The 25,432-nt window shown below is 36.4% G+C and overlaps 1 protein-coding gene across 4 annotated transcripts in view; it reads right to left on the bottom strand.

The window, feature by feature from the left end:
• Positions 1-8,769: 8,769 nt before the first annotated feature.
• SYT1 (synaptotagmin 1) overlaps positions 8,770-25,432 on the bottom strand; it is a 731,190-nt gene continuing 714,527 nt past the window's right edge. For all 4 annotated transcript variants that reach the window (XM_074226490.1, XM_074226493.1, XM_074226491.1 and 1 more), the window contains 2 exons: positions 17,916-18,049; positions 8,770-12,331 (listed from right to left, as the gene is read on the bottom strand). In XM_074226490.1, the coding sequence (XP_074082591.1) occupies positions 12,125-12,331; positions 17,916-18,049 (341 nt within the window). In that variant the 3' untranslated portion in view covers positions 8,770-12,124. The remainder of the gene's footprint in view (positions 12,332-17,915; positions 18,050-25,432) is intronic.

Raw genomic sequence — 25,432 nt, 5'->3', positions numbered from 1 at the left:
ACAACTACTTATCTAGTTCTATGTAGAGATGGCTCTCTGCAGAAATTCAGACATCTATCTAGAGATCTCTATTGTATACAGACATGGATATCTGTGCATATGTTCAGATATCTATCTATACACAGACATCTATTTCTGGATCTGTATAAATGTACTTCTGTATATAGAATATATAAATATATGATATATGTATTCACATAGAGAAAGATATACACAGATATCTAATTGTATATACTTCTGTTTATAGCATAATAAATAAGTATATGATATATGCATACACATAGGGTACATACACAAATATCTATCACCTCTATATCTGCATATCTGTTTATATATATCTGCATACACATATAAATACACGCAGATATCTATCTGTATCTGTATATATTTACTTCTTCATATAGTATATATAAATAAATATATGATATATGCATATACTTGTAGAAACATATATACAGATATCTATCTGTATATATTCACTTCTGATTATAATATATAAATAAAAATGATAAAAGTACACACATATGAATAAACATAAAGTTATCTATCTATAGATTGATATATGTATATATGTAGATATCTGTTTATATAGTCAGATGTCTATAATCTGTCGTATGTAAATATTGATATCTGTATATATGTTCAGATATCTATATACAGATATCTATCTATCTGTATCTATATAGATACTCTTCTGAACATAGTTTACATAAAATATCTATCTATATGCAAATATCTATTTCTCTGTAGATGTAGATGTCTGTATAGATGCATGGTTTCATATATCTATATACAGACATCATCTAGATATCTATTGAAATATCTTCATACAGAAATCTGTCTATATGAAGATATAACTATCTGTTTATATAGTCAGCTATCTGTATAATTTTGTATGTTGATCTCTAAATATATATAAAAACAGAAATATATCTATAACTATACAGATGGTAACATCTCAGTCCTCATAGTGCAACTTCCCTTGAGTCTGTGTTTTTGAATTCTTTCAAAAAAGCTCTAGAATATACCTAGAATAGAATCAGTATTTATCAAATGCTTAGTGATTGATGAATTGAAAAGTGAATGTGCTAAGACTCAAGGAAAGAAAATCAAAGAGGAAGTCAGAAAAGAAATCTAATTGGATCAAAGGACTCTAAGGCATCAGAGACAACATAGTGTAGTGGCTAGAATGGTGAACTTGGAATCAGGATGACCTGGGGATGATTCCCTACTGAGCTTAGTTGTTGTGTGACCCTGGACAAATTACTCAATATCTCTGAGCCCCTGTGGCTGCCCTTATCCATAAAATGAGGATAATGATGTCTGTAGAAGTTACCTTAAAGGGTTGTTGTGAGGCTTAAATGAAATAATCTATACCTAACATGGAGGCACCAGTCAGTCGAGACTCCCAAGGGCTAGTCACCTACTCTCCTCCCTATATTCTCCTAAGACAATGACATTGTGCATGCCTGTTCTTTAATTAGGATGGTTAAGAGCCTCATTTTCACATATAAATTTCTTTCCTTGTTTTCCAAGAATGATTCTAATTATAGCTTATACCTAGGTCTCCCCTAAGGGAAAAATAAAATAAATAACTGATGTACTACATAAATCAAGTATAGGAGAAGCCATTTATTCCTACCCTGAAAGACAATGCTTAATTCTGAAGAATTATAATGTGGATTATTAACAGAATGATTTACACAACATTCAGTAATCCAACTTACAAGTGCAGTTTATAGTCTGCTTGCAGGTTGGTAGAAGGTCCCTTGTAGTTATATCTGGAGAAATAAGAATTTCATATTTCAAATGTGTTATCTTAAGTTTTCAGGGAAGACAAGATAAATGGAAGGCATTGGGGGCATTTTTTTGTGAGGACTGACACCGAAAAACTCACTGGAGAATAATGGGAGGAAGAGATAAATATGGGAAGGCTAGGAATAAAATCAGACATCTTAGGGCAAGTTAATCACCAAATAGCATGCCATGGTAAATAGAAAGCCAGAAATTGTGCTAAGAACAGGGGGCATGAAGACAGGCAGAAGATAGTATTTGTCCTCAAGGATCTTATAATCTGAAGACATTTCACATGTTCACTTTAGGAAAAAACACTTAGGCAATTGTTTGGAGGATGAGCTAGAGAGGGGAAAGTCTTGAATCAAGGAAGTCAATGAGGAAGCCAGTCTGGGGTTGACCATGAATAGAGCTGGTTTTTGAAGGACATTTGGGAAGCAGCAAGGGAAGAGCAATTCCTGAGGATGTCATATGGGTGGGAAGAGAGTGGGAGATGGTTTGAACCTTAAATTCAGAAAGTTGGGCTCCATGAGCTCCATTTACCCCCCCCCCCCCATTTGTCTTGTATCAATTTTATCAATCTTGTATCAGATGGTCATTAAGAACTATGAAGGTTGAAAAATTCATCGCCCTGCAGTTAACATGGTAATGGGTGGATTTCCCTGGATTGCAGTTAGGTTCACGTTAGAATACTACAGAAATTTCAGATTTGAAGATTATAATATTGCTTTTTTCCTCTGGCCATCACACACATTTTTTGTTACATTCAGCCATTCTCCTTTATCTTTAGATAACTATTTTTTTCTCTTAATGAGATTTTTCAACACACCTTGGGACAAGCCACTTCAATTTTCTGGACCTTTGTCTTCTTATCTGTAAAATTATCAGTGTGGACTTGATGGTCTCTAGAATTCCTTCAAGCTTAAAATCTTCTGTGCCTAATGCCTATATTTTTGGGGAACACTAAGAAACATTTAAAATGTATATAGCATCCAAAGATTTTGTTGATGAATGCAAAGACTGCTTCTTTAGCACACTGAACACCCCCCTCCCCTTTTTAAAATGCCTCTGCAGAATATTGGCAATAAAGTCAAGCTTAATGTGATTTTTAAGGACAAGGAGCTAAGCAAGAAGGAGACCATGCTTTTGTTTTAAAGTAACGAACATCTGGAATCTATGAGGACTGAGAGATACTGCAATTTAGAAGTTGAGATGGTGAGTACCAAAATATAAACAAATAGGAAAATAGACTTGTACAGCAATAAGAAAATATAATGCCTCAGTTCCCAGCCTACATAAATGATAAGCAATTAGTTGACTTTCTCAGAAGCCTGATGTGAGGGGAGCCTGAGAAATGCATCCCGTCAATGCTAACTATACTTGTCAGATGGGAAGAATGTTTTGCTTGACAGTTGATTAGGGGTTAAATGAACTGAACAAAATTGGTAATTTTTGCTGCTTTTCCATTTATTGTAACAGCAATTATCTGCATTTTTTCTTACTGTCAGTTCAAAAGACTAGATTTAAACAATTATCTGTGTAAGAAAAACTGATTTGGACTGTCAAAAGGGCAATTGGGATTTGAAGCTTTGGGTTCTCTGAAGGATAAAAATCCTATCTCATAAATCTGCTAAAGCAGAGATAAATCTTGAAAGATAACTTTAAAATGTTGAAGATGGGAATAGTACAATATTTTCAAGAAAAAAATTACATTACATATAGGAGTGTCTTGTCTTTTGTTTACTTATTCAGCAGAACATTACAAATAGCACCTGCTCACTCAGTTGGGCAGATCACTGTGCTAATACAATCAAATTTATGGGTTAAATTCTCAGTCTAACCACTTCATTTTGGTCACAAATTATACCCGTCAATTTGCCAAGTGCATTCCAGTGGTCTCAAGTCGAACTGGAAAAGAGAATATGGATGACCTTGTGCAAATCCATTGTCACTACTGGGGGGCGGAATTAACTATAAGTGGAAAAGTGGCACATACAGAAAGTGACCTTATGGGCATGCATGGAAATCAAGCTGGAGTTAGAGTGTGAGATTTTTATTATTTAGCTTTAATACTGACAGTGAATGATCCTGGACAATTCAGTTCAGCTCAATTCAGGTCAGTTCAATTCAGTACCCAAAGCTTTACATATATATATAGATATATAGATATATGTATATATATGTATATACACACACATATGTATATATATATTATAATCATATAATAAAATTTTATTAAGTGCCTACTACAGACCAGATATTATGTTGAGTTATTGGGATTTAAATTAGAAAAAAGTAGTCCTTACCCTTGAGAAGCTTACAATCCAAATGGGGAAGACTCTATATAAAACTGGAAAGGTGAAGGAGATGCCAGAGACTACCTGGTTAGGAGACATGAAGAGCAGCTGTGACATATGAAGAGGTGACTGGTGAAGAGAGGCCATTGCTCTGCCTTTGAACCCTTCAATCAGAGGGATGTGAGTACTAAAACTAGGAAATCTCCAAGATGATGAGCTTTCTGGTGATGAGCTATCCTGTATGTCGAGATGTAAAGATGGAGAATCCAAATTGATTGGATGTGGAAGTTAAGGGAAAAGTTCAAAATGATTCCTGGGTTTTGGATTTTGGTAACTGGGAGAATGGGGATCCCTTGGACAGAAATAGAAACATTTGGAGGAAGAGTGGGCTTAGGGGAGAAGATTCTGGTTTGAATGTGTTGAGTTTGAGTTTGAGTTGTTGGAAGTTTATTCAAATGGAGCTGTTCAGCAGATTCTAGGAAATCAGAGATGGAGGCTGGGTACATAGCTTCAGACTCGATAGATAACTGAAGATAATTGATAAAGATGAAACCAAGCAGAGCAGCCAGTGGCAAATGAATATTATATATATATATATATCAATATATAATATGTCATATGATATATATATATAATACATAATACATTATACATAATATATTATTATCTTTACCTTGTGATTGTTTTTTTTCCTTTTTTTGCAAGGCAAATGGGGTTAAGTGGCTTGCCCAAGTTTACACAGCTAGGTAATTATTAAGTGTCTGAGACTGAATTTGAACCCAGGTACTCCTGATTCCAGGGCTGGTGCTTTATCCACTGTGCCACCTAGTCATCCCCTTGTGCTTGGTTTTGTACTCTGCCTTGAAACTATAGAAGAGAGAAAGAATGGAATAGATGGAAGGAAAGAGAAAGTGAGGAAGACAAAAAGAAAGAAAAAGTTATTGACATTACACTTTACTTGGGATATATGACATCCATAGAAGGAAGGAAGAGGTCAAGGGAGAAGTCAGAAAAAGTGCTCTAGGAATGTGAATGTTAAGAAATAAGGCTAGAAGGACTTGGGACCAGATGGTGGAGAGATTTACTTATCATGTACAGAAGATAACATAAGAAGTGCAGAAGGACAAGGAACTAGGGAGAGCAACGACGGTATTACCTTATTTGTAGTAATGGAGAGGGCAGAGAATTGGCCTTGGAGCCAGGAAGATCTAGATTGATACCCTGCCTCTGACACATACCAGATGGATGATTTTGATGAAATCAGTTAAGCTCTTAGTGCTATAGATAACTTTAGTACTATAACTTGCAAAAAGATCCCTGCTTTGGATTGGTAGAGGGAGTTTCCTCATCTGATAGTCCCCAATGCCAATAAAAACAGAGGTATTATCTCATTTTGTCTCTCTCTTCTCTTCCCCTTCTTCTTCCCCTACCCCTGCCTCTCCTCTCTCACCCCGCCCATCTTTCTCTATAGATTCTCATCTATAGAAATTCCTATCCTCATATATATAGTTTGCAAAATAGATTAAAGATAACACACTATAGAAGTAAATACACATCTACAATCCTCTTTCTTGTTCTTTGTACACTTCATGTTCTTTTTGTAATGCTTGTTGATATCAAAATCATAATATCAAAAAATGATAGCCTAGGAGATATTTTGATTATCATGGAAATAACAGGGAAACCTTATAGATTTTTTATGTGGTAAGACTTGCATATTGTAAAGATTATATTGGCAGTTGTTTGATGATGAGCATAAAGAAGGGAGACCTTAGAAGTGGAAAGACCAGTTAGGCTATTATTACTATAGAACTGATGAAGATCTTAATAGAAGGTGATGAAGGAGTAGAGAAAAAGGGACAGATATTAGAGATGAAAAGATGTAGAATCTATGACTTAGCAATTGACTGGATATAGAACATAAAAGTTCAAAATGATTCCTGGGTTTTGAGTCTGAATAACTTGCAGAATGGGGATCCCTTGAACAGAAATAGAACCATTTGGAGGAAGAGTGGGCTTAGGAGAGAAGATTCTGTCCAACAGATTCCAGGATGAGAGATGGAGGCTGGAGAGATTCGGACTCTATAGGAGATAATTGAATCCATGTATATTTTAGATTTTCAGCAAGGAAAAAATGTCTGGAAAGATTAGAAGCCCTTGTGGGACCCCCGCACCCCTTTAGTGATCCCTTACTAAGAGGGTGGTAAAAGAAGTACACTCATTTTTTTTTAGGTTTTTTTACAAGGCAAACAGGGTTAAGTGGCTTGCCCAAGGCCACATGGCTAGGTAATTATTAAGTGTCTGAGCCCAGATTTGAACCCAGGTCCTCCTGACTCCAGGGCCAGTGCTTTATCCACTATGCCACCTAGCCGCCCCTAGTACACTCCTTATTTGCATACCCTTATGTCCTTTTTGTTTTGTTATTCTCTTCTTTGCGTGACTTTTAAGGCAATTTATTCCACAGTATTCCCCTTTTACCCTTTGTTAACTATAGTCAAGCTTGACTATTAGCTGGGTCCTCACCTTGACCTTTCACCTTCCATTTTCCATTTTTGTCTATTTATACAGTTTATTCTCATTTCCCCCACCCCCACCGTGGCTACATCAGCATCCTTCCTTCCCTGTACCTTTCTGATTGCTTGCCTGACAAATGATGAAGTAGCTCTGAAGACTAAGATGAAGAGACAGGGAAGAGGAAAAATAAGTGAGAGCGGTGTCAGAGTTCAAAGAGGAGAAAGCAATTGAGATGAGAAGAGGTGATTCCAATTTCTCAGGAAACTGGAATAGGACAAATGAGTATAATGCTATAATGGGGTCAGCCTTGGCATTAAGGAAGGGTGAGCACTGAATGTTTTTATAATAAAAAAAGCCATCTCTTCATATTGCTCTCCCCTATGGCTCAAAGTCTGGAAGGAGAAGGAGTATATATCAGGACCCAGACAGACTTTGTGGAGCCATACGGTATCATGCTAAGAACACTGTAGTCAAAGGATCTGGATTCAAATACTTCTTCTGATGCTAAAGACCAATGTCCCTATGTCTGTGATATTTCACCTGCTGCCTTCAGTGGTTCATCCTGTATAGGTCCTACCCTTTAAGTTTTGCAAAGTGTCTTCCTTTTTTTTTTTTAATTGTTTAGTTTTTGCTTTCTTTACCTTGTTCCCTTCTTCAAAAGTTTCTTTTTCATTCTGCAATATTTATCAGTCACTATGCATCAGAGGCCTTTTACCCTGGTGAATGCAATAAAGAGGAACTGGGGAGAAAGGCAGTAGCAACCACATTTGGAATTTCCAAATAATCAGTTATAAAGTGTGGGCATAAATAAAGTATGGACTTGAGTTTTGAGGAGCCCTCTGGGTCCCCAATATGAATGTTAATATAAGGAAACGTAGAAGAAACATATTGGGTAAAAAAATCAGAATCAAACCCAAAAGAAAAAAAGCTCAAAAAGCTGTCCAAAAGTCACTCTGGAAAGAGTGACCTCTATGGTTCCTAGACAAATTATCAAATGGAAGAAACTGCTTGTTAGGCATGTTGCAGAGATAATTATTAGCCAGCTATTAGTTGCTCAGGATGACCTTCCAACCCTTGGATTCTGTTTATGAGTAGAGTTAAGAAACTGGGTGCCTACCTTTAGTATATGCCTTTTTACCACATACTTTGAGTATGTATATAGACACAGACCTTTTTGAAAAAAAAAAGTTGATTATAATTCTGATACTTTTTAAAGAAAATTGGTAAGGAATCATTTAAAAATGTTTTTGACCATGTTCACTTTATTTTTTTTAAAGAAAATAAAAACTAAGTCACTTAAATGCCTATGAATAGCTAGGTTTAATTACAATAATTTTTGAACACAATCCTTCAAAGTCTTCTATTCTTTTTCTTTGCCTGCATGATAATTGTCATTTTACCAAATGGTTACTCATTGTATGATTGACTGTTTGCCCTCTCCCTGGGTTTCCCAGTAATTTAAATTTAATTACTGCCTATTTGGTGATGGGTGGCATGCAACCTGGTTAGAAAATTGATAAAACTGATTCTAAAATACAGGGTTAGGTCCAATGGTGATTGGAGTCATGAAAAAAAAATCACAAAATTCCACACTTTAATGTTCATCAAAGAAAAGAAATTCTAGAGTAACCTACTTTTTATTTGTTCCATTTATTTTATTCTTCCAAAGCAGTCCTTCTATGCACACTGTGGCTTTTAAATTGTTCTTCACTCCTTTACTTTTATTAGGTGAGAAATTTAATGTTTTATCATTCCTTATGAAAGTGGTGATGGAATTTTAAAAAAATTGTTTTTAGTCCCATTCTGTGCTAAAAGATATCTCAGCCAGCTATTGAGAGAGACTCCTTCCCCCTCCCTGAGGACATATTTTGGACACACCAGAAAACCTGAAGGTGGGCCAGATGAATTGCCCATAAATACAAAGAGAAAAAGCCATTGGGAAGGATATTGCCTGGGAATGCTAGGAAGCCAGAGGGCCATATCCTCGCAGGTTTTGTTTTCCCTTCAGTCAACTCTGGATTCATCCACATGAGACAAAAGCTGTCTTTCCATTTCAGGCTTTTTATTCAGCTCCCCAACTGCTTCCATTGGGACCCTCAAGTAATAGACCATTGGTTTAGGAAAAAAGGGTAGTCGCTTATTCCACAGCTCAAGATGGGGATGGGGGCAAGAAAAAGAGTGGAAACACCACGACATCAACAGGAAATAAAACATTTTTATTGAATATCTGTGTAATAGGTCAATTCATTGGTAACAACAATCAGAAAACTACTGTGGGATTCACTACACAAAGTGAAACAAAAGTTTAACCACCTCGTCAAAAAAAATGAAGGTAAAATACAGCTAAAGTTATCGGCTCGCAGACCACGGGCCGTTATGGCAGGATAGAACACCCCAACATTTCTACGGGATACAGAGAAAACCCACATATAGGAACACTCAAGCAGGCAGTAAATATACACAAAGGCAGCTAGGATCTTTCTACAGCATCAGATTTCTAATACTTTACACAGCTTTGTCAGAAAGGTACATGTGGCTTATCTGAGGATGGATGATCACCTTGTTCAAAAAAGCAGGTTCAGTCACTGTCATGGGTATGATGGTGGAGAGTACCAACCAATTCTACTACGGCATCAGTGTATCTGGCAGTGTTGGAAGAGAATACATTAAGAATACTTAATGTGAGAGAGAATGTCTTATTTATCTGGCAGCGGGAACCTGCTTGTTTCTGGGTTCTGTATGAACAACTCAAAGCTGGATATGATGAAATTAAATCTCTGTGTTATGCACAAACAACAATTCAAGGTCAATCTAGTCCCTCTCTTTGGTAGGGTTTGGTCCCTTAAATTGATTAAAAGAAGTCCTGTTGGACTTTTTTTTCCCCTTCCTACACATAGAGGCAATTATTCTCACAGGATGCCTCTTTCATGGAAAATGAATGAAAAGGAAATTATGGCTTAGGGATGATAAAGTTGGGACAGAGAACTGTTCCCCCCCCTCCCCATTCTTAATTTTTCACTCTATGCTTGTCCCAGTTCCAAAGAGTTTGGTGGCTTTCGCCTCGAATGGGCTCACAACCCAAGACCCACCTTTATCAGGAAAGTCTAGAGGATCTCCATTCATTGGGGAATAGTTGGGAATGCCCAAAGCCTTTTGTCTGACAGCCCTAGCTGATTTTCCTTGGAGATAGTGAGGATCATGAAATGCTGGTATGAAGATAAATATAATAAATTTGAAAGATAAATATAATAAATTTGAGGCCAAGATTATGATTCCAATTTGTTAGAAAAATGAGCTTTCACTTTGGAGAATCGTTGCTGTCTGTGGTCTAGTCAACCCAAAATTTGGTCTTGGGAGAGAGAAAACGTCTGAAGTGATGTGGAATAAGAGTCTAGATGCAGAATGAGATGGTAAATTGCCCTTCATTCAATAAGGCAATGACCTACTAGGGTGGGCTAAAGGATGGAATATTGCACAGTGTTCAATAATCTGCTGTGTGGTCCACCCATTGTCTGTCTGATGTGTAGCTCTTCAGTTCTGGATTGGTCCATTTGTAACTAGAACTGTTGGTGCTACGTGGGCCTCCGGCAGTGCAGTATCGAAGGGAATGGCAGTATTATAACAATATCACTATGGAATAAATTGATTGCTATCCACTGAGAAAACTAGATTCTAAGTACACATGGCAGTCACAGTGATACACAGAGCAGCCTTTTAAGACTCTTATGGAATGACAAATAGCTTCATAATAGTGCCATTACTACATAATAACATTGAAAACATTTAAAAACTCCTCCTGAAACGAGCATCTAGTATACATAAGAGGTTGCTTCAGTTTTCTAGAACTTGTTCTTTGTTTAGTTTCATCTTTTTTTTAAAGGACAAATTAAAACTCATTTCAGTATAAAGAGCATATATATATATAAAAAGATCACTAGCTGTTTTGGCTTTATCGAAGTGCATTCAGAACTATGGCTAAATTTCGTCCTTTTTTTTTTTTTGTTTTGTTTTGTTTCGATGGGATTACAATACTGTTGACCACAAAGTCATTTTGTGTAATAAGCACAGATTGCTGTGTTTAAAAATATTCTGCATTCCTTCTAATCTGGTTTCTGTATAATAAAATATTTTGTTATAAAGTCTAATGTGCAAACCCATTAAGAGTTCATCCAGAATGGGAAATCTCCAACCGAATTCCCAGGATGCACATTTCATATAAAGGTGAGAACGGAGAGCATCTGCTTGGATGGTCAGACTGTGTTTCACAAATGCCGACTTCTCTCCCCGCAGTCTTATCCCTTCTTTGCTCCCCCTCCCCCTTAAGGAACATACATGTACATACACTCACACACCAAACACCATCATATTATTTACTATAGGTGCAATAATAAGAAATAATTCCCTCCCATTCAGCTGCTTCCTCAACTGTTCAGGATTTCAACTTTTTAAAGTATATACAAAGTCTATACAGTTATCCCTTCCACATCAGGGAGGTTAGGGGCACAGTTCCCCCTGACCCCCTCTACTGTGATCTAGAAAATCCATACAATATCCATAGGGGTAGATGCCTCACCTTCATTTGCCTTTAGGAAATCATAGAAAGACTTAGTCTTTTGTTCTATGATGCCAGAGCCTACTGGAATGCCTTCTTTCTATTTAAATAACAATTCTACATTTCTGAGTTTCTAAACTTTTTCTGTGTCATCTGCTGACCCTTCACGTGTCATCTGTGACTTCCTCAAAGCCTCCCCTCCCCAAATTCCCATTTAATTTCTTATGCCGACCTGTGTTATATCTAAACGAGATGGGGAAAGTCAAGATGTGGAAGGGATAACTTAGTACAGTTGGCTTGTGGCTACGCTTCCTTGAGGTCAGCTTTTGAGCTGCTCAGATCATGCTAAGTTGCCTGTAAATGAATTCTACAAAATGGGATCTACTCCCTCCAAGTGTGCATTGTGAAGAATATCCAGTTATTTGAATGGTTCAGTTGAAAGCTCAGATTTGTTGTCCTTTAAGATGTCACTGTAACTGTACTAGTGCCTTACAAGTGGGAATTTTTGCTGGAATGCAGACGTTACAATATTTAACCCTAATATATATTATCAGCTCTCCTATATCTCAGTCAATTTACATAATTTAAAATAGAACATCTTATTAAAAACATCTAGATATACACAGATTAGGAAACTCGTACAACATACAAATACACAAACTAGAAATAAATTTTTAGCATACTGGTATATACAACAGTGTGATACAATAAATAATTTCTGTCATGCTCTATCTACACATCATATTGCTTAAAAGAAGAGTAGATTTGGGGGGCAGTGGGATAATGAAGGTCTTAGGGGGGCTCTCTACATTTAAAGTTGTGCAAATTAAAACAGGATTTGAAGGACCACTGATTTGGGTTAGGAATGCATGGCTGGAAATGAAAGGACCCATATTACTGAGGTATTTACAGATACTGGCTAAAGAGCACTATGTGGGCAAATGCAGAAAGGCTTCTTTTGTTCCCTTTATTTCTTGACTGCAAGCATGGCGTCCACCTCCTCCTCTACCTGAAGGGTATGCCACTGTGCAATGGGTCGCCGGGGATTGGCCAACATATCTGACCAGTGTCGGAGCTCCGCGCCGGTGCTATTGTAGCCTACAAAGACCTTGCCGATGGCATCATTCTTACCAATCTTGTCATAGTCCAAAACAGTTACCACAACTTGCACTTTCTAAAATGGGAGAGAAGAAAAAAAAGAACAAGGTTATCACAAGGGGGGGCAGGGATGAAGTTCAAAGAGGTTGGAAATCAAGCCAAATGAAGATAAAATGGTCAATGACTGAGAAGGAGGACTGCAAAATTCCTGGTTTGGCCTACTGATGCAACCCAAGGACCCTTGGGTCTTATTGTCAATTCACTGTTGTTCCCTTAGGTCCCCTGGAACTTTTCATCTGCCTGTTGTTGTTGAAATTTTTTTTTACATTTTATCTCCCACAAGTATGGAATATGCTCCTCAAGGGCAGGGATTGTTTAATATACTCCCAGCACTTTCTCAGCTAGCATAGAACTTGGCGGATGCATTCAATTTGACCATTAATTGACCTTGGGCAAGTCTCTAAATCTAGCTTTGCTTTAGGTCTTCTCCCAAAATGAGTAGCAAAGAACAATTTTAGGTAGATCACCATCAAAAAAGATTAATTTTTAGTATTCTTTAAAAGTCATGTGATTTATTTTCATTATGGAGGAGGTGGAAACTTAGGTTAAAACGTTAATATTATTGGGGCCATCTGACTCACAAGTTTTTGCTTGTTTTTCTTTGTTACAAGGGATGATTCAGTCTGGGCTGGAAATAGGAATTAATTGATGCAAAGATAAAAGTCATTAAATGTTTAAAAAATTCAGATTTTTAAAAAAGTAATTGGCAAGCACTCACTAAGTATGTTCTATATGTAAAATAGTGATCTATAATAAATTTATTGTTATCTAAGGGCACTTTTGGTGACATCTAGTCACCTCAAATTCATCAGAAATTTTTTGATAAAATCATTAACTATTTAAATAGAGTATATATATATTTCCTTCTCTTATCTAATAATAGCTAACAGTTATATAGTGGTTATAATATGTCAGACACTATGCTAAGTTCTTGACAATTATTAACTGATTTTATCCTCTTAAAAAATTTGAGAGTATTTGCTATTATTATCCTCATTTTATAGATGAAAACTCTGAAGGCAAATTTTAACTTAGATTTTCCTTGACAGAACCCAATGTCCCATCCACTTAATGAAAATAGAGCAAGAAGTGTTTTTAATGCATTTTTTTCTACACTGAGGCATAGGTTTCTTTAGGCTCATATTATCCATATTTTCCTCAATAGAATGTTTCCTTAATTAGAATTACATGTGATGGATTTTAAGACTAGAGAGGATAGCTAGATTAAGGAGAGGTATACCTGAGGGTAGGACATGTGGAAATTTAAGAGAATGAAAAAAGTCATCGCAGAAGGCAGCCAGGAATAGATGCGGATTCAGCTACGTTGGAAGCATTCAAGCAAGAGTCTACTGGTATGTATCTGTATCCATCCTATTTTCCCTTTCAGAATTTAAGGTAGGGGATTGTTTTTGTCTCTTTTTATATTGTACCCCCCAGACCTTGGAACGGTTTCCATTACATAATAAACTTTTCCTGACGAATTGTAGACTGTCTTGCTATGAATGTTGTACCTGGAGTCAAACCAGAGAATGGAAATGGAAGATACTCCACAATGACAGTAAAAGCAACACAGTGCAAGTTCAAGTCCCCATTATATAGGGCCAGATTAAGTCAGCTAGGAAGGGAATTTTGGGTGGAGAATAAAGTATTTTTCCCCCACACTGGGGAAAGCCAAACAAGACAGCATTGGTCATATGATGTTCAGATAACAGGATTTAAATCTGGAATGAACTTTAGTGGTTACTCTTATTTTCTTTTCTTTTTTTTTTTTAGGTTTTTTTTTTTTTACAAGGCAAACAGGGGTTAAGTGGCTTGCCCAAGGCCACACAGCTAGGTAATTATTAAGTGTCTGAGATCGGATTTGAATCCAGGTACTCCTGACTCCAGGGCCAGTGTTCTATTCACTGCACCGCCTAGCTGCCCCTACTCTTATTTTCTAGATAAAAAACAAACCCAGAGTTTTCCTTTTGGCTACATTAAAAAAATACTTGTTACTTGCTCCTGCTCTCCAATAGAATCTTTCCGGCTGCATTTTCCAAAGAAATTCATTTCATTGCAATCATAGTTAAGGGGAATCAGCTTTCTTTCCTCAAAAGCTAATTGAAACTTCCAAGTTAACAGCAGTAGAGAGGGAATGTTTGTTGATTCTGTGAAGGAATATGCTTTTCCAGGAGCCTTTAAGATGAGACCTCCAAGCAAAGAAGTGGGTGGAGTATTTTCTTCACTGAAGGTGTTGTTCCTAGTTTTTAAAAACCCTTATTCTATGCAATTCAGAAAACATTCTGTGATGGTCTAAGGAACTCAGAATGGAGGAAATTTCAGTCCCCTCTTTACTTCATGGAATAATCATTTATTTCAACATAAAAGGGTTAAGGAATAAATGAATCCCTAAAATGAGAATCTGTATCTATGCAAAGGGAAGAACAATATAAACATTATTTTAATCTCAATGTATTCTACATCTCTCTGTTTTGACAAAGTGCTATCTTTTCCACCACCTTTTCCAAAAAAAACCAACCCATTTTATTTTTAATATGTATATGTGTTTCAGTTCCAGCATATTTGCTTTGCTTACTATTGATGGCTTAAAAAAGAGAAATTATATTGTGTGATTTAGAATTGCAGCCCCAAGGAGAAAATATACTATAGTCTTTTTTTAATCTCAATGTCTGTTTTTTTTATTATTTTCTTTTGCAGAATTAAAAAAAATGCCAGAAGGTGTTAGTTATCATAGGAAAAACGTCTTAGAACCCCATAGCTCACAAATGATATACATTGAAAAGTAAGTGGGTAGAGGAAACTGTCTATCTTAGGGACTCGCCAATAGGGTCTAGCAGTTTATTAGCTAAATTCATCGATTCATATTTGGCTGTGATGACACTGGGAGTCATTGTCATCTTAAACTCAACACCTTATGGTATTAGAAGTAGAAAGAACATGTTAGCCAGGTGGATACCTGGACTGGACTAAAACTGACAGGCAGGTGAGCTAGGGGTAAATAAGTAAGGTCACCACGCTATCTTTTTAACTCTGAGCTCAAAAGCCTAGAGGAATGATCAAGTATTACAAATATAGTTCCTTATAAGTAGTAACAATAATTAATATGATAAAACTAATAATTGTAAATTAAACACATATATATCATATATTAATATAAACATCTATATGATACAAATATAATACAAAACATTTATATGTGATATATAAATGTTAGCTTTATTTTAAAATAATTATTAGTTTTATTTAACATGATAAAACAAAGAAGTATAAATAAAGCATCTATATAATATAGATGTTAGCTTTATTTTAAATAATTATTAGCTTATGAATATATGTAATTATAAGCTTTATTATATATTAATTATATATTAATAAAGCTAACATTTATAGAGTACCTACTATATGCTAAGTGCTTTATAAAAATGATCTCATTTGATCCTTCTAATAACTCTGGGAGGTAGATGCTATTATTATTTCAATTTTATAGGTGAAGAAACTGAGGCAAATGGAAGTAAGGTGATTTGACCCAAGGTCACATAGCTAGAAAACTCTTGAGGCTGAATTTGAACTCAGGTCTTCTAGATTCTAGGTCCATTGCTCTATCTACTGTACTATCCAGCTGACTATTGGTTAAAGTAGGTTAAAAAAACTCTTGTAATAATACGGTTTCATTTATTCTCATATTTTTGGATTTTGCTAGTATGTCTCTGTGGCTTTTTCACCCTGTAACATCCTTCCTCCTCTGAAACCTCCTCCTCCTCCCATTGGTGAGTTCCTCTTAGAGTCCATTCCTAGGAAGAGCCCAGAGGAGTCATCCATATCCCTGCTCAGCATCTATCTCTTTAGATTTCATCACATTGTCCCTGTTGTAAACACCTTTGCCCCAATCTTTCAGCTCCATTTTATGAGTTGTCTTCTTCCATTAGAATATAAGAAACTTATGGTCAGGGATGCCTTGACATACATATACATATACATATACATATACATATACATATACATATACATATACATATACATATACATATACATATACATATACATATACATATACATATGTACATATACACATACATATACATATATATATATATACGTATATATATAATTAATAAATGCCTATTGACTAACCTTGAGGGCCATATGGTTCAACCTAGAATTTATTATTGTTATTACTTAGGTTTTTTAATCATATCCTATTCATAGGGACCCCATTTTGAATTTTTCTTGCCAAAGATACTAGAGTGGCTTAAATTTTCCTCCACCAGTTCTTTTTATGGATGAGGAAACTGAGACAAACAGGATTAAATGACTAGTTAGTAAAGAATCTGAGGTTGGATATGAATTCATGAAGACGAGTCTTCCTGAACTAGCACTCTACTGTATCCCCAGCTACCCAGAAATAATTATTGCCTACGGTAATCAAGGATATGAGTCCATTTGGTTTTTGTTCTGCTTTGTATAAGTCCCCTGATCCCTTCCAGAAGAGAAAAACCTTCTGAAGGGAATGAAATTGTGATGAACTGAAAAAGCATTAGATCCAAAAGCAATCTCTATATTTCAGAGGATTGGAGGGAATTAAAAAAAAAAACCCACTCTGTAGCTTTGTCAACTCCCCTTTCTATCAGAGACACTCCTTCCTGTTCATGGTCTAATTATTTTGGTATTAAAGGGATTGGATATATCAATTATTTCATTAAAATAGAGGAATAATGTTGCTCTAAATACAACAATCTGATTCTGGTACCCACTGAGAAGCAGCAGGAGAAAGCTCCTAATTATAGAGTGTCTCTGTCAGAAGCAGGAATCTTTGTCCTATCATTACAAAACATGGAATTTCAAACATGAAAAGGCCTCCAATAATATCACAAATGATCATCGTGGTTACAACTTCTCATTCTAAAGATCCTCTCATGAGGAATTCTACACCTTTACCCCACCCCCTCTCCTTCTATTGCTAAAAAGTAAAAGGAGGCTTAACTGCTGGTGTATATCCTTACATCCATTCCCAATTGATCCCAGGGAGGTCAAATTCTGAGCAATTATTCTTTATTTCTCTCTCTTGGGGCCCTTGATCAATTTTTATACTAATTAAAGATGAAAGATACTGCACAGTTTGGATACAGGCAACAATGGCAATTTTTTCTTACTTTTCTATCCACAGACCTTTAAGAATTGAGGAGGTAAATGAAATATTTTATATAATATGGAGAAAAAGTGATAAAATCTGATCTGTTCTTAAGGCTCTAAACATTGTGAATGCATTTCCTAATCTAGCAGCATCATTGGGGATTTCTTTTTTGTTAATTCATTTCTGCTCGATACAAAATAATCCATACCCAGTCTTTCTTTTTTTTTTTTCCTGTGTTTTGGGGAAGAGGGAGGAGGGGGAGTCAAGGACGCTGGGAGACCCGGTAGACAAATTGATCCTACTGAAATGCAGCCCTTGGGCATCTCCTAAGCATCATGAGAGAAGACTGGGAAGACAGGTGCCAATGGAAGAATAGCTCCTTGCTAATTAATGAGGTCTACGGGGGATAATTTGGAGCTCTGGAGGAGTAAAATTCAGTGGGGTGAGACATCATCGTGTTGGACCTCACCTGGATTTGCTCAAAGGGTACTTCGAAGCTGAAAGACTCATTGTAGTAGGGGTTCAGCGTGTTCTTCTTAATTGTGGTCTTTTTCTTCTTCAATCTCTTGCCATTCTGCATCAGGTGAATCTTCACATAGGGATCTGAGGAGAACAAAAGGAAAGTTGAGTTAGGAATCCAGGGACCCATCCTTCTGGCTCCCCATGGCACCTGGAAAAGGAGATAGGTACCTCCCTGCAAGGAAAGCACTCTAGGAAGAGATTTGAATCTGGTGAGAGGAAGGAAGGAAGGAAGGAATCAAATGATTATTAAACATTTGTAATGCACAAGTGTGCTAAAATTTAGTTTTAAAGACTTTAGATCCTTTTATCTCCCATGTGGGAATTGGAGGAAGGAGGACCTTTGGTTCTTATTTGTTAGGTGACACTGGGCAAGTTAGCCTCTGTCTGCTTCAATTACTTCATTTATTAAATGAGAGCATTGGCTGTGAAGAACTGTAAAGTCCTTTCCAACTCTAAATCTTTGATCCTAGGAAAATTATTCCTCTGAATCTCAGTTTCCTCAGCTGTAAAATGAGAGAATGGAACATGAGAGACTCCAAAGTATTTTTAGACTCAGTATTTATGATCCTATCACCTTGGGCAAATAATATGCCTTCCTGAGCCTTATTTTTCTCATCTACAAATAAGGTTACTAACACGTGTAGTTTCCATCTCACAGGGTTGTTGTGAGGCTTAAATGATATTAGTTAAAAAATCCAAACAAACCACAAAACCCTGTGTGAGGTATTGATTATTTAAATTCAAAGATTAAAACCTGGATGGTCTCTGCCCTCAAAAAGTTTCATTTCTACATATGTAATGATTTAGCATTTCATGATCATTTTTTACTTAAAATAATGCATTTATAATTTAACCTATATTTAGAATATTTATATAGTATAGTAGAGAGTGCTGGACCTAGAGTTGGAAAGATTTGAGTTTGAATCCTGTGTGATTGGGCAAGTCACTTAATATCTCTCATTCTAAGTTTCTTCATCTCCCAGGGTTGTTGTGAGGATAAATTGAAATATTCTTTGTAAAGCACTTTGCTATATATAAATGTTAACTTTTATTATCATTATTATAAATATAATCCAATAACAAATATATCATAGAGTCACAATCTGAGTTGTTTCTGACTCTGATATTTTCTGATTTGTGTGATTATGGGAAAATCATTTATGTAATTCTGCTTTGCTTCCCATTTCCTCATTTCACAAGTCTCTAAGACTATAATTTATCTGCACCAGGGAAGGGAGGCTCCAGTCTGGGAGTACATTATACTAATGAAGTCATAGCTGAAAAAAATTTCAAGAATATTTTATTTCCAGATTTTAATTACTTTATATCATCTCAGTGTTCAAGGTTGTGCTTTTAAGGAAGAAGCAAAAGTTATGTTGACTATTGAATACAAATGAACTATAATGGACATAGGAAGAAAGATATATCCAGGGAAAGAACTGATAGATGTATAGAATAATTTTACATATATGACTTTGTGGATTAACTGCCAGCTCCAGAGCTATGATAGTGTGGTCAGAGTTTTTGTTTGACTCATGGGCATGTAAGCTGATCTTTTTTTTTTTTTTTTTTTGTAAAGCAATGGGGTTAAGTTACATTCCCACAGTCACACAGCTAGGTAATTATTTAGCGTCTGAGATCGGATTTGAACTCAGGTCTTCCTGACTTCAGGGCTTGTGCTCTATCCACTGAACAACCTAGTTGCCTCCCATATATTTTTTTCAGAAAGATTTTATTAATTTTGAGTTTTACAATTTTTCCTCCATTCTTGCTTCCCTCTCCCCACCCCCACAGAAGCCATTCTGTCAGTCTTTACATTGTTTCCATGGTATACATTGATCTCAGTTGAATGTGATGAGAGAGAAATCATATCCTTAAGGAAGAAAAAATAAAGTATAAGAGATAGAAAAATTACATAATAATGGTTTTGTTCTAAATTAAAGGTAATAATCTTTGTTCAAACTCCGCAATTCTTTCTCTGGATATAGATGGTATTCTCCATCACAGACAGCCCCAAATTGTCCCTGATTGTTGCACTGATGGAATGAGCAAGTCCATCAAGGTTGGTCATTACCCCCTTGTTGCTGTTATAGTATGTTCTTCTGGTTCTGCCCATCTTGCTCAGCATCAGTTCATGCAAATCCCTCCAGGCTTCCCTGAATTCCCATCCCTCCTGGTTTCTAATAGAACAATAGTGTTCCATGACATACATATACCACAGTTTGTTAAGCCATTCCTCAATTTCTACTTAATTTCCAATTCTTTGCCACCACAACAGCCTTCCATACATTTGTGTTTACTGGTGACCTTCTCTAGGGTGTGGGTGTGGAGAAGGGGAAGAAAAAATATATATGACATTTTTTTTGTATATTTGATTGTAGATTTGAAGTTTCATGATCAGTCATCATTTTTATTGTAGTATATTATAAAATACTTGTTTTATTCCATAAAATAAAAATAAAACTTTAAAAAAGGAATAGAGGGACCCCTCTTCTCTCCAGACCAACCTGAGATTCTCTTAGCATTGTCTACAAAGGATCACTGGGGCAAATATAGTCTGAATATGTCTTGGGAAGCAAGGCTTTGCCTGGCATTGTCATATTGAATTTCTTTTAAATGGACAAATTAGCTTTAGTAAGAATGCATGCTAGTTTTCTCTCTGAGAGTTCAGGTCTTCTGGTTTCTCTAAAACTCCCAAGGAGAAAGCAACCCTTCAAAACTCTCCAAATCTTCCCATATACACAGACCAAAGCTAGTGAGCCAGCAATCATCCTTTTGACAAAAGAGCTGCTTAATGACTAGAAATCCCATTGTAAACAGATACATCTGCAGCCCCATCATGGAATGTAAAGGAATCTGGCCTTTTCACTATGAAAATGTCTTGATGACAAGAGACCTTGTTTGGTTGGTAAAGCCTATTTCTCCCTTCCCCTAGTTGGCACCTTTAAAAATAAACACAATTACGGTAATAAGGATTGTCAACCTGCTTTTGGATTGGCACAGGGTCCAAAGCAGGAATGATATTTGTGTTCCCAAGTTTAAATACATCTATTCTTTCCATTAGGGCTTAGGAACTCCGTCAAAGGCACCATGGATAGAGTTGAGTGTTGACACTGGGGAGAAGGGATTGATTTGTTGTGGTAATCTCAACTGTGTCACTGGGCGATCCTTTGTTTGCTGTGAAATCAGCCATGAAAACATGAACTGGTTCATATCCCAGGGCTGAAAACAAGTCCGAGTAGCCTAATGAGACTCAGACAATGAAGAGTCTTAGAACATTAATATCAAAATATCACAGCTCTTCATCTGGAAGGGATATTTTGGAATTTTATCACCTTATTTTATAGATGGCACATTGAGGCCTGGAGATGATAAATGACTTGCTTTAATGCCTCAGTAGTAATAAATGAAAAAGATAGAATTTGAACTCAGGTCCTTTGACTCTAGGGCCAGATTGCCTGGTCTGGAGTCAGGATACCCTAAATTCAAGTCTTATTTCTTACATATCCTACTGGTGTGATCCTAGTCAATTCTCTGGTTGATTGAAAGCAAAAGTAACAGTGCTGATCTGTATTGGGTAAAGTCCAGGTTCTCAAAGGGTGGTTCAGGGACCTCAAGGGGAGGGATGGGGAGTGCTCTGAGACTCCCTCTTGGTATTGGCATGGTCTAAATTATTTTCATAATAATACAAGGCATTTTAATTTTTAATGAAACCCCCACCCAAAAGTTTTTGAAGGGTTCTCAATCATTGTTTTTTTTTTTTAAGGTTTTTGCAAGGCAGTGGGGTTAAGTGGTTTGCCCAAGGCCACACAGCTAGAGAATTATTAAGTGTCTGAGACCGCATTTGAACCAGGTATTTCTGACTCCAGGGCCAGTGCTTTATCCACTGCACCACCCAGCTGCCCCTTCAATCATTCTTTAAATTATAATGAGAAGGGCGGCTAGGTGGCTCAGTGGATAGAGCACCGGCCCTGGAGTCAGGAGTACCTGGGTTCAAATCCCATCTCAGACAATAATTCCCTAGCTGTGTGGCCTTGGGCAAGTCACTTAACCCCATTGCCTTGCAAAAACAAAACAAAACTGTAATGAGATCCTGAAACCAAAAGATTTGAGGTCTGATAGTTTCCTTATTGAAATGTTTTCTTTAGCAATGAGATCTTAAGTTTAGTTACAAGAGTATAGAAGATTTGAAGCAAAGTCAAGTTAAAAAAAAAGATGAAAATAAGAGCATAGTGGTGTGATTCTGTAAAAACAGTGTTAAGATTCACTCTCAGAATGAACTGAGCCCAATGAGGGAAGCTAAAGCCAAAATAGAGAGAAAGATATTTTAAAGAGTTTGTATTAGAAGAAAAAAGAGGATTAAAGAATGGTTAGGCCCTTTTTTGGGGGTGAATTGGGGTGATGAAACTAAACAGAGACACCTGATTATGAGTTTGCTTCTTTTTTCTCTGACAAGAATTACATTTGCATTGCAAATGACAGAACAAAAATGAATAATATCATTGATATTAAAGATAGGGAAAGGGAAAATTAGAAGGTATCTAATTGGTCTCGATAAGTTCAAGGTACTAGACTCTGTGGAATATTGTGCTTGTATACTGAAAAAAATGGAGAATGTGATTGAGGAGTCATTTGTTAGTAATATTTTAAATATCATGGAAAATGCAAGAGGTATCACAAGATGGGAAAAAGGAATATGTCATTCCAATTTTCAAAAAAAGGGAAGAGATGATTCTACAAACTTTAGACCAGTGATCTTAACTTTGATTTTTGAGAAAAATCTAAAATGGAATTAAAGAGATATCTATCTTGCAATCAACATTTTAAAAAGAAAACTGTGATCATAAAAGCCAGCATGACTTCAACAAGTCAAGCCAAATTCATCTCATTTCCTTTTATGGCAAGTTTATTAATCTAGCATGAAAGGAATGGTATGAAAAGTTTTCCTAGATTTAGCAAGCTTTTGATAAAGAAAGTACCTCCTATAATTCTTTTGGTGAAGATGGAAGGATATGGATTAAATGACAATTTACCCGGATGGATTCAGATCTGGGGGATGACCAAACTCAATGAGTAAATTATTGATGGTCCAATGTCAATATGGCAGGAGGCCCTTAGTATAGTCTCCCAGGGATCTATGGTTGGCCCCATGTTACTTAATATTTTTATTAATGACTTGGATAGCCACATAGAAGGTGTGCTCATCACAATTCCGGATGACATAAAATGGGGAGGAATAGCTAATGTGCTAGATGATGGGATCCCAATCCACAAAAGATCTGGGCAGACTACATCATTGGTCTGAATTGAATAAGATTAGTTTGATCTTGCAATTGGGAGAATTGGAAGAGACCCCTTGTAGAAGATGGCATCAGAGTTTCCCATAATTCTCTGATATTTGTCCTTCATTCTTAGACATCTTGTTTGAATGTCATTAGGGGTGAGGAGCTCTCAACACTCAAATAAATCTGTTATTCTGCTCATATGGATATCACCTTCAGTGGTACAGTTTGAAGCTCATTCATGCCTGTACATCCTAGATGAATCCTGACCCTGTTCTCCCACAAGTTTATTGTAGGAGTTCACCTAAACTGGGGATCACTGGGCTAAAAGAGAAGATGAATTGTAGAAAAGATGCATAATAGGTCCAAGATTCTGTGCTAGGATTTATTTTAGGGAAGATATTCCTATCCCCTTTCTCAGCCTCTTCTACCCATTGATTGGAGGGCTAGAGAATGGGTTAGTAAATTCCTTTTAATGAATGCCTTCATAGAGAGGGATATCTCCTTGTCTTCCTTCCCTCCCCAACTTTCCTACCTCCTTTTGTATGTTGTCTTCTCCCATTATGTAAGCTCCTTGAGGGTAGGGATTATTACTTTTTAATCTACTATTACTATATGGCAAGCCCGCCATATAGTAGGCACTTAATAAATGTTCATTTGAAATAGTTTAGAGTAGTCTTAGAATTTTTAACCTTTTATTTTTTGTATTTTGGCCTCTTTGATGGTCTAGTGAAACCTATGGAACATATAATATTTTTAAAAGCATAAAGGAAAGCAATTCTAATGAAATGAAGATTTAATTTTTTTCTCCATCCAGGTTCAAGGACTCTCTAAAAGCTATTTACAGCTCACAGACTATACTATCGTATAATTTTTAAAATCAAGTCTAGTGTAATATGAGATCCATGAGGACTCTCTCAGAGCTTCTTGAAACAAAGGGTGATCTCTTTCATCAAGCCCTGCTGAATCCTAAACTCTAAGGCTTAGAAAACGAAACAGCAAAGAATTGTGGTAGAAAGAGGTTGGTGGTTGGAAAAAGAAACCCTATGGAGTTATGGTAGGAGATTATAGTTTAAGGATATTTTGGAGTGATGCCCATATCTGTGGGTGATCAGTTTTAAAATAATGTTTCTCCCATCTGGACTCAACAGAATGTCCTTGAACATGGTTCTGATAAAAGTTGAACCCGACTCTTGGGCTTTATGTGGGTAATTTCTGCTTCCATTCTTGAGACACAGCATGAAAATATAAGATTAATTTGTCTGGAGAAGAACAGCCAGTAAAGCAGCTGTAAAAGTGCTAGGGAAGATAGATTACTGGTCAGCTTCTACCTTAACCCATACAGTTTTTATGTGAGATAGCTCTGCTTATAGGCAGCTAGGTGGCATAGTGGATAGAATCCCAAGTCTGGAGTCAGGAAGACCTGATTTAAAATTCTGCCTCAGAATATGTGACCCTGGGCAAGTCACTTAACCCTGTTTGCCTTCGTTTCCTCATTTGTGAAATGAGCTGGAGAAGGAAACTACCTCAATATCTTTGCTAAGATAACACCAAATGGGGTCGTGTAGAGTCAGACATAATTAAAACCACCTCTTTCACAATTCCTCCTACATAACACTCAATCTTCCGTCTTCATACTTTTTCATTTACTGTTTGAGTAAATGCCTGGAATGAGTTTATCTTCACTCAACTTAAATTTTACTTTTTTTGGGAGAGGCTTTCCCCAGTTTCCAATTGTTAGTGGTGTCCCCTCTGAATACACTTTACATCTATATTCTGTGTAAATTTTGTATATACTTAGTGATTTTCATGTTGGTCTTCCCCCTTTAGAATGTGTGTTCCTTGAGGGCAGAGCCAGTGTTTTATTACTTTTTTTCCTTTATATTGCCAGTACTTAGTACAGTGTTGGACACATTGGGTACTTAATAATGCTGTTGATGGACTGGCTGTAATTTTATATATAGATGAGAAAGTGATCCATTGCTTCCCCAATGGATCCCATTAAGCAGTGCCTTCTCATAGCAATTTTATGATTAGATTCATAAAATTTTGATTTTCACTTAACTTTTTAGGAAAAGTAGGATATATTTTGTAATAGGAAAAAAAATTAGGCCAATTCAAATCAGAGGTTCTGAGTTCAAATCTTCAACTCCATGACCTTGGACAAGTCGACTGACCTCTC

This window comes from Macrotis lagotis, chromosome 2 (assembly GCF_037893015.1).
Source record: "Macrotis lagotis isolate mMagLag1 chromosome 2, bilby.v1.9.chrom.fasta, whole genome shotgun sequence".
Taxonomy (NCBI): Eukaryota; Metazoa; Chordata; class Mammalia; order Peramelemorphia; family Peramelidae; genus Macrotis; species Macrotis lagotis.
This window is presented reverse-complemented; position numbering and strand designations above follow the sequence as displayed.